Source organism: Tauraco erythrolophus, chromosome 9 (assembly GCF_009769465.1).
Source record: "Tauraco erythrolophus isolate bTauEry1 chromosome 9, bTauEry1.pri, whole genome shotgun sequence".
NCBI classification, from domain to species: domain Eukaryota; kingdom Metazoa; phylum Chordata; class Aves; order Musophagiformes; family Musophagidae; genus Tauraco; species Tauraco erythrolophus.
The window spans coordinates 40419999-40429618 of record NC_141473.1 but is presented as its reverse complement, the minus strand read 5'-3'; the positions used below and the strand labels follow the sequence as shown (position 1 = coordinate 40429618).

The window sequence follows — 9620 nt, the reverse complement described above, 5'->3', positions numbered from 1 at the left end:
GTGCTCCTTCCTGCCGCCATTCCTCGATGAAAATTAATCTTTCTGTATCTACCACTCAGTGTACCCGAGTAGATTCAGAGGAATTCTATTAGTTTGGTTCTCTATAGGTCTGTCCTTCAGACAGCGTATAGGGCTCACCTGCTGAAGCAATAAGCTTTGACATATTCATTTTGGCTGTCTCTAGTCAAGTGTGTATTGCTTAGGAAAGACCACACAGAAGGCACAGCAAACAAGATCACTCCTCACTGCAAAGTGTCCACCTACTGTCGCTCCTTTTCAAAAGGACGTAGAATCACCAGTAGTCTCTGACTCGGTGACGGCAGTATCCAGGGGCTCATCTGAGTGAGACTGACCGTTTTCCTGGGACATCTTTTTTCTTATTTTCTTTCTTTTCATGTTGCTGCCAGAACTTTGATTCTCAGTATCAGGGGAAGTAGCAGTTTTACCAGAAGTGGCACCAGTTGTGCTTTTTGTCCCTTCGGTACCTTTGGAAGTAACACTGATTTCACTTTCTAGACAGGAAGATTCATTTTTACTGATAGTTTCCTCCCTGTCACTAGCATCAGTATCAACCTCTTCTGTGCTTTCATCCAAGCTATCCTCACCATTAATAGCCGCTTTTCCTCTCTTGTCTTCTTCAGTAGCAGCAGTTTTTGCACTGGCAGATATTTGAGAAACTGCCTTATTTGAGTTCTCTGTGGTCTCATCAGGGCTTGCGCTGCCTTGCTCCACATCCACTTGTTCATCTTCTTCCGAAACCTCTTCTATCGTGTCTTCTATTTCAAGGCTGACAGAGGAGGTTTTGCTCTTATAGCTGGATCCTGAAGTCTTCCTGTAGCTCGTGTCCCTGTCACTACCTGATGTGTTAGAGCTAATATTTGATTTCTGGCTGGATCGCCTCGCTCTGCCATGAGAGCTACCTCCCATACTTTTTACACTTGACCTTTCGGTGCTTCTTCTACTGCTGGATTCACTAGTCCCCGATTTGCTATATGAACTTCGCGTAGATGAGCTCTTTGACAGGCTACCGTCTTCATCGCTGTCAGAGTCTTCCTCATCATCGTCCTCTTCAGAGGAGTCCTCCTCCGATTCACTGCTAGAGCTGGATCCAGAGTCATCATCAGAATCCCCAAAATCGTGCCCAGTGTCTTCATCTGAGTCCACAGTACTTTCAGTGGCTTCGTCTTGGTCCAGCGTTACTTTCAAGTAGTCTTTATCTTCCGACTCCGAACCAGAGCTGCTGCTCTTCGCAGATGACTCATCTGAGGTGTATTTTCTTCTCTTTTTCTTCTTCTCATAATCACTATCCTCGTGTTCACTCTCTGCTGTGATATTTATTGAAACTCCTGACTTTGCTTCATCTCTTTCATATTCTTCCTCTCCTTTTCCTCTTGCATGCACTGAATCTTTGCTAATAGGCTCTTGAAATTTTCGGGAGACGCTGATGCGTTTTAACACATGATTTAGTTTTCTCATCGAAGGTCTGTCGTCTGTCGATTTCTGGAAGTAACTCCCCCTGATAATCATACTTTTCTCACCGTCCACCTGGCGAGCCGACATCAACTTGGCATAACTGGAATCCTTCCTTCCGCCTTTCACTTTCTGCAGAATCATCGGGAATATCTTTGCTTTCTTCCATGGAGAGTGAGCAGACTCCGTTCTTCCTACCGGTTTGTGAACACTGACTGCTACGCGACTTAAATGCATCACTGCTTTTAGTTTCCTTTTTCCCTGGCTGGTCCTATATGCTCTTCCAGAACCATGTCTTAGATCCATCCCACCACCTAAAGGTCTACCTTCTATTTGAGCCCCTGCTCTCTGGCTTACGCCTCTGCTTGAAGGACCTCTGCCTTGACTCATCCCCTGCAAATTACGAAAACGGAACTTGATTACAATTTGAAGGATCGTTATTGTGAAAACTCGTACCCTAAAAGAAGTCAGTCAGTAGGAACAACTGCAACATTTTTTTTTCCCAGCATCAACAGTAACTTACCTGTTTTAGAATAGCTTTTTACCAAAGTTATGGGGAAAGTTTCACTTCTAGAATAGGCTGCAAGTGCACAACTACCTTACTCTGCAACAGGGAAAAAGACTGGCTCAGAAATGTTATCTCTTCTCATTTAATTAAAACCCATGTGATGGATTAAGAGTCTAGTGTTTCTGAAAATTACATTAAAAAAAAAAAGGAACATTTACATCAACTTTCTTCTGGCTGCCACTGACATTTTAAAATTTCTTTGCATTCAGTTGTGAACTTTATGATAAATGACTTTAGGTGACTGCTTTTCTCAGTGGAAAATCACCGGTCATAGGCTGAATATTAGTAATACCCCATTTGGTAAACAATATAAAATGGAATTACCTAAGGCTATGTGGATTTTTCTTTGAACTAGAAATCTACATTGAGGGAAAAAATAGATGTGGATATTAAAAGAAACTTTGCAATTCCTTTCATTTCTAGAAAAAGGGAAAGAGGTGTTGACACAAACTTTACTGGTTATCAGAAGGGCAAACAGTGGTTAGCACTGAGGAGCTGCTTATTTGGTCTATATAGAACACAATATTCTAATCAATTACAAAATACATTTGACAAAGTTTAGTGGTCCTTCACCTTGTTTCAGAGATGGAATCAACACACCGGAGATGCTTACCTCATCTGCTGTCGATCCATGCGGACTGTAGTAGTAGCCACCATCATTTTCTACCACGACTTCCCCATACTCATCGTACATCCCTGAAGGAGACAGCAGTCGGCGGCGGCTCCCATACTGCGGCAGTTCATACCTGGCAAAAACACCATCATAACGTGCACCACTTTTATTCACATGTGTCTCCACACACAGCAACAAACGCACGCCCTCACATCATGAAAGGACAAGAACTTCTTTGCTCTCTTTTCTCTCTACCTTTGAGAAGAATTTTTTTCCCCTCCCCTTAGCAGTAACACAATCCCAAACCTCTTCTTATTGCAGTAAGCCCATCACAACTGGAGGATGACTCGAATTGCCACGTCTCTGGGATCACTCAAAAATCTCCCAAGTGGAATGACCTTCTTTCCAGGTACCTGAATTTTTGGAGGATCTTTTTTTAAATTGGGGGATGAGAGAGCAGGTTTCTGGGGATCGGTTCTGGAGAATCCCTGTAAGCTTTTAAGAACAGCAATAGTCCCTGCAGTGCTTGCAGTCAGATGGGCATTACCAGAACAAGGTGGGATGACGTTTTTCTGGGTAATATCAAAGGCCAGGTGCTCGCTGGAAACTGTGAGCAGGAAATATCAGTCCTTGAACTCAAACTGGCAAGCCATGGAAGGGGAGATGATGGAAATTAATTTCCAAGACAGCAGATCTATGCAAATAAAGCAGTGACTATAAAACCAGCATGATAAACAGGGTATACACTCTGCAGCGTAATAATTAGGTTCCTAAAGAAGCAGGGAGTCATACAATGCCCCTTTAACTTTTTTTTAAAAGAGTTTTGTTGTCAGCGCACGCCTTTGTGGACACAAAGATTAAAGTAATCCTGAGGTGAAGGAAAGTCTCCAGATTAGATGCTGTATAATAAACATCACCAACCTGAGAAAGCAGCATTTTCAGAAATACATAGAAAAAAAGAGAATGTACCCGTGCTCATAACTGTAGTAATCTTGCCCATAGTATTCCTGCCCTGGATCAATTCCAGACTCCATACTTAACTCCTGTCAAAAGAGAGAGACTGATTGGATGCAAACAGTTATACACATGTGAATGATGAAAAAGGCACAAAGAACAGCATCTTGAAGTGCAAACAAGCAAAATAAAAAATGATGATAATTTGAGGAACGTATTGAGAAGCCACCAGGAGCTTTAAATGACCCCTTCCCTGGTGCATTCCCTGGGAATGACTGTTGTAAGTCAGCTAAATGCAGACACTGTTCCAGTGCGGGACTCTGTCTCAACTACCCTGTACCAAAACCTCATTCAGTAAACTGGACTCACTGCAAATACGCTGTCCCTTCTGTGCCTCTCTCAACTGTCTGTCAGGTCACTTTTTTAATGTTTTCTCAACCATCAACAATCATGAGCAGCACTGGACTTGTCTGTAGCCTATGGAAGAGGCATTGTGTCCTTAAGCTCCCTTCCCGCAGCGTTTGGTATTATGCTGCTCTGTGGAATACTGCTGGACTGCAGTATCGACGCAGAGCGCCAGCGCCTGGGTTTTGACATGGGACAGCATGTCCTCTCTATCTCCTGTCTTCCCAAAGGTTTTCCTCTTGTCCAGTGAAATTAAAGTTGTGTCAGAGCATCTTGTCATAACTGCTTACAAAAACTGCAGAAACCATCGCCATTCTGTACCCCAAAAATACCATCGGTAGCAGGGCCTCACAAAAGCTACGTTTGCACTGTTGCTTATTCTGGACACAGGAGTGGGTCTAAAAGATGTGAAATAGAAAGTATTTGGTCTATAATCCAGAGCACTTCACTGCAGTGGGCTAATGCTTCCGTTACCTTGGCAGGCTAATAATCAATTATCAATTAATAATTAATTGATTATTACAATAACCAATTATCAGTTGACTGACATCCACAAAAAAAGACTGTGGTTGGACAGCAAGGAAATTATTCTGTCTGTGAATCCGCACACAAAACTAGGAAAGCTTTCAGTCTGTGTGATGAAGTCCACGGGAGCAATAAAAGATACTCGAGGGGAAAATACCAAAACACAGTAGATTTAAGGTATTTAATTAAAACAACATAAATGGAGTAACAATGTCGAGACTTTCCTTTTCATCTAAAAGAGTCAGAGGGAACAATATTACCTAAGACAGACAAGTTTTTTATTAGGAAATTATGTAAAAGCCATTAAAAAAGTTATAGGCTAATTAAGAAATGAAAAATAGTTTTACCTCTGGTCTGAGAAGAGAAGGTCTCAGCAACTGCTGTTGCTACAAAAGAATATTAGACAGGGGTTAATTAGGCAGCAACAATTAAAGTGCAGGTCATTTGTGTTTGAGTTGAGATTGGATAGAAATCTGAAAATCATGGGTCCTTTAGAGCCTTCTGTACGGCAGTCACCTGGACACTTCCAAACTCGGTGAGCAGTAGAACACTGCTAAGCACCTCCTGTAGTAAAATCACTTTGCAGTCCGCTATTGCTTTTTTCTAATACAAAATTCCCAGTTTATGTGGTGATTCTCCAAATTGTTTAACTCAAGAACTTCTGTCAGAGCTCAAGAGAACTTCTGCGTGGTGTATGTTGGAGACAATGGCAGACAAAAAATTATCCGCAACGGGTAGAAAGGGCATCTATGCAGTAAAGTCAGTGATTCAGCTATTAAAAACCTGACTGGTTTGATTTCTTACTGTTTTTTTCTACTGCAATACCCTCACTTTAATCCTCTATTTATAAACTTCTGCAGCTGAACTGAGACCTGGTGACCACAAACCTACTTTAATTCACAACACCGATAAGACAGCGTCTCACTTGTTTTCTCTACAGCTCATGTGGGATTTCTTTCCGTACACGGCACGCGGTGAGAAAAGCACACTGATGGGAGGGGAGAGACCCCGGGAGGCTGCACGGAGAGGACTGATGGGACAACACGTCTCCTTTCAGGTGTGTCACAGCTAAAGATGGGTCATTTTTGGTAGTCGTGTTGTTAGTTACTCAGCAGCTCCAGTGTTCTGCAAATGATAGACTGATGCACGTCATTTGCTGTTTTGTAAATGAGGATCAGATTTACTTGGGAAGATCGGTACCATTGCCCCTACCTTGCTCCCAAAACTTGGTGGAACTATTTCAGCCATGTTTCTTGGCCAAAACCAAACCCTGAGAGATGGGGAAGTTCTGTATCTGAATGAAGAGACATAAATCAGCTCTGCAAAGGGAGGAAAAATCGCAGTGGAACAAGAGAAAGCTTGCAATTTGTGAAACGCTACTGAGTAAGGAGCAGTAGGCTCCAGATGCACATCTTAAGATAAACAGATCCACCTCTCGGCAGTAAAACATCAGCCTTTATGACAGAAATATATTTTGGAGAACTTTCTAATTATTAGAAAGTTCATGTTTCTGAAAGAAACTCTCCATGTTATTTGCTGCTGGAGAAAATGATGCTTCAAGAACAACTGACCACACTGAGTTGCAGAGAAGGTCTGTGTAGCCCAGCAGCAGGCCCACGCCGGTGAGCGGTGCCAGAAGAAACCACAGCGAGCGTGGAGGGAAGGTGGTTTTGGCAGTCTGTCGAGCAGCAGTCTCCTAGCCTTACGTTTGTGCCACACTGGTTACTAATCCCAGTGAATCTGTGCCTCGGGAACTTTTAGAACCACTTTCTATTCCTAGCCTCAACCTAGTAGCAATGACTTTCACAACACAGGCTGTGTAGGAAAAGTATGCTGATGTAATCAATGTTTTAAACAAAAACGGGGAACAGCCTTACCTCTTGCTGTGCATATCCTCGCCTAGAAGTCAGAAAAAGAAAAAACATAAATTAGTGTACTTCTCTGAGGCTACATAAAGATGCATATTGCCATTCTTTCTGGAGAGAGGTGAAAAGATAATGTAATTAGAAATACTACTAGCAAGAAAAGAAATACATATCTACAATACAAAATATGTTTTTCTTTAGGTTTGCTCTGGACATACGAATTATTGTATGAGAAAGGCTAGTGAATCTTTGGGATCTTTTCTTGCTTTAGATTGCAAATGAATGAGAAGGAATCCCCAATCCCCAAAAGCCAGAGAGCCAGTGCACCCAGTGGAACTGAGCGGGGGGAAAGGGAGCGAACGCCGTGTTTGGCTTTTCTCGCATCCCCTCAGAGAGGTCCCTCCCAGGCACCTTCTCTGTTGTCTCAGAGACCTCCAGAGATCTCCAACGAGACTCTGTTACTTCATGCGTCTGCTTAAGCAGTGAAACAGCTTCTCTTCTACTTTGGGACTTTCTGTATCCACTTGGGATGTGCTAGAAATTGGCCTGGAGCTTCTCTTACTAATTTATTGTAACAACATTATTACTAAAATGACACATTTCCTAACATTTGCTTAGCAGGGGGGAGTTAAATTCTTTTTTGCTATCTATGATTATTTTGCCACAGGCTTTGTGCTTTTGATCTTATTGGAATTTTTTTGTTGTTTTAATTCATTTTCTTGGAGTCATTCATATTCATGACAAATGCACTTATGTCTATCAAGTTCTCTATTCTCCCATTTTGTGCCAGAAAATTAAAATGGTTTAGAAAGAACTAGGGAACAGCAATTTAGGTCTTAGCATTCTTATTAAGAAGCCTGGATTTTTTTTTTTTTTTAAGAAGGAAAGGGTAAATGCTCAAAATTATGTTGAGCTTAGCCTAGTACACAGACAGCAGCCTAGGGAAATTCTTTAATTACACTTGAGTAAATAATAAAGAACAGAGTAGAAGTCCTATTAATTCTTTAATATCACCATCGATAAAGTTTTCTATTAATACTCAGCCCATAGAATTGATTATCAGCATTAAATTAATGCTGTTGCCCATAGAATATAAAACTAATGAACAACTGAAATGAAGATTTATCATCAAAAGATGATCTGTGACTTTTCAAAGCCCACTTGAGGAACACTGTATTTAGTTTCCATGTTGCCTCCAACAATCTTCAGATAAGGGAGGTCTTGTGTTGCACAGAGGATAAGTAAGCCTGTTATTCTTAATTGCTCTTGAGTAGCCACTATATTGCAGATTAAAAGCATAATATAAGTAATTCTAATTAAATTTGGAATTCAACTGTCTTAAAAATAGCACCACACTGTGTTTCGAGAGATGCTTATACCTCTTGTAGTTTTGCGTGGCCATGATTAGAAGAAAAAAAGCCCCCAAAAGACAAAAAATTCCCATTTACTCAATACAGCACAAGGATCTATTCTGACAAAAAGGCAAAGGTCAAAACAACATCATTTGTTTCCAGGAAGGAATTAAAGCTCTCCACCGAGGGAGGAATTGCTTCTGGATAAACATTATCGGCCAGACTCCCCTGCAGTCAGTCCGAGAGAAATCTTCAATGGAAAATGGAAAGCAAAGACACAGCGCCTGTGATGATGCAGGACAGTATGACAGGACACACTGCTGGTACTGAACATGAAAGGGAGACCAAGAATGAACTTACGTGTACAAAACGTGCCGACCTTTCACAGGCCTGTATTACTCACTGTGCTTTGCCTAAAGCAACAGTTTTCCCAATTATTGGCATCCCAGCAGGCATTTGCTATTTCATACTTTCTATCTGTTTTCATATTAAAAGCAAAAGCAGCATAAACCCCAAAAACTACAGATACTACTCGGAGGAGGCAACTGCTTATCAGTTTGCTCTGACTCTTACAACGGAGGTTTCCTGCAGTTTATAGCTGGAAGTGAGGAGCAAGAATCTGGAAGGGAGATGAGTAATGGTAAGCTACTGCTCGATAACCATATCTATGCTCAACTTCTTATCAGTATTGGTTATACGACTTTGTAGTGCTGCGGAACTGCAGGAGCATCCAGACATCTCCATGGGACAGAACTTCCCTGAGTTAGGTTAAAAATATATGCTATTGGTACAGTTTCTTTCCCAGTCTAATGCAATGTTTTTTTTTAAAAACAAAGGCTATTCAAAAACCGGCAGAACAAAAGTTGCATTAATTCCAGACAAAATGAAAGTTGGTTTCATAAACTTTCCAACTTCAGGGTTTCCAGAATGAGAAAGCAGGTGTTCCTCAGTAGTGAAGAGCCCATTTCCATGACCCCCACAGACTCTTCTAAGACTGATGACACTAAATATTTAAAAAGGAGCTCCTGTGTGATGTCCATTCTTTCTGCTTAAGGAACGCCACAAACAATTGTAGCCAAATAAAACCTTTGGCGTTTATGCTGCGAATTACGAAACACCTGCAGCTTTGCTGCCTGATGCTACACACTGCAAAATTAGGTCATATTAGCCTAGTATTTCACTAGTGATGTAATGAACTTCACAGCAGCATCTCTACGGTGAGATGTGGGTACTTAAATTCAAATCTCTGTCTTAAGGGTTGATCAACTCTGAACATGCTTAGCACAGTCATTTCTCACGCTCATCTCTGCACACTTTCCACTGTCTCCACGCCAGGACCGTGGCAGACACACAGAAGCAAGTAAACATGTAAGCCATCTTCCAATTCCAGCTCTTAAACCTTGAGAGTTCCTCTACCTAATAGCTGCTGAACTTTGACAATTTGCTGCTGGTGCTGCAGTCGTGCCACTCTTGGAGAATTTAGCATCATCGGCAGGTATTCTATATATGTGCATCTTGTGAATTATACAGATTCTGTTACAGCAAAAATGCTATGATGGATAATCATTCTCCTCACATTTAGCATGTGTGTTGGGAGCTGCAGTGTAGCCCAAGAAGAGTTTTAAGTAAAGAAAAATTCTAATGTATCAGCGAAACTTGCGTGATGGAAGTTCATGGAGTTTGGCTCTGGGACAAAGAAAGAGAAACTACCTTCAGCAGTTTCTGACCGAAGCATCCATACATGTCCTAACTGCGGATTTAAAAAAAAAAAAGAGAAAAGAGGGAAAGCCAAGCAAGCACCATGGAAATGCTGAGTATCTTGACACAGTTTGATAAAGAATGAATTACCTTTTTGCTCAGAATTGCAA

At 41.4% G+C, this 9620-nt stretch overlaps 1 protein-coding gene across 1 annotated transcript in view; it reads right to left on the bottom strand.

Annotated features, from left to right (window-relative positions):
- Positions 1 to 276: 276 nt before the first annotated feature.
- Positions 277 to 9620, bottom strand: part of PCDH15 (protocadherin related 15) — a 359782-nt gene continuing 350438 nt past the window's right edge. Inside the window, exons 32-36 of the mRNA XM_086616980.1 lie at positions 6413 to 6434; positions 4883 to 4921; positions 3621 to 3694; positions 2652 to 2784; positions 277 to 1863 (exon numbers count right to left, since the gene is read on the bottom strand). Coding sequence (XP_086473106.1) covers positions 277 to 1863; positions 2652 to 2784; positions 3621 to 3694; positions 4883 to 4921; positions 6413 to 6434 — 1855 coding nt within the window. The remainder of the gene's footprint in view (positions 1864 to 2651; positions 2785 to 3620; positions 3695 to 4882; positions 4922 to 6412; positions 6435 to 9620) is intronic.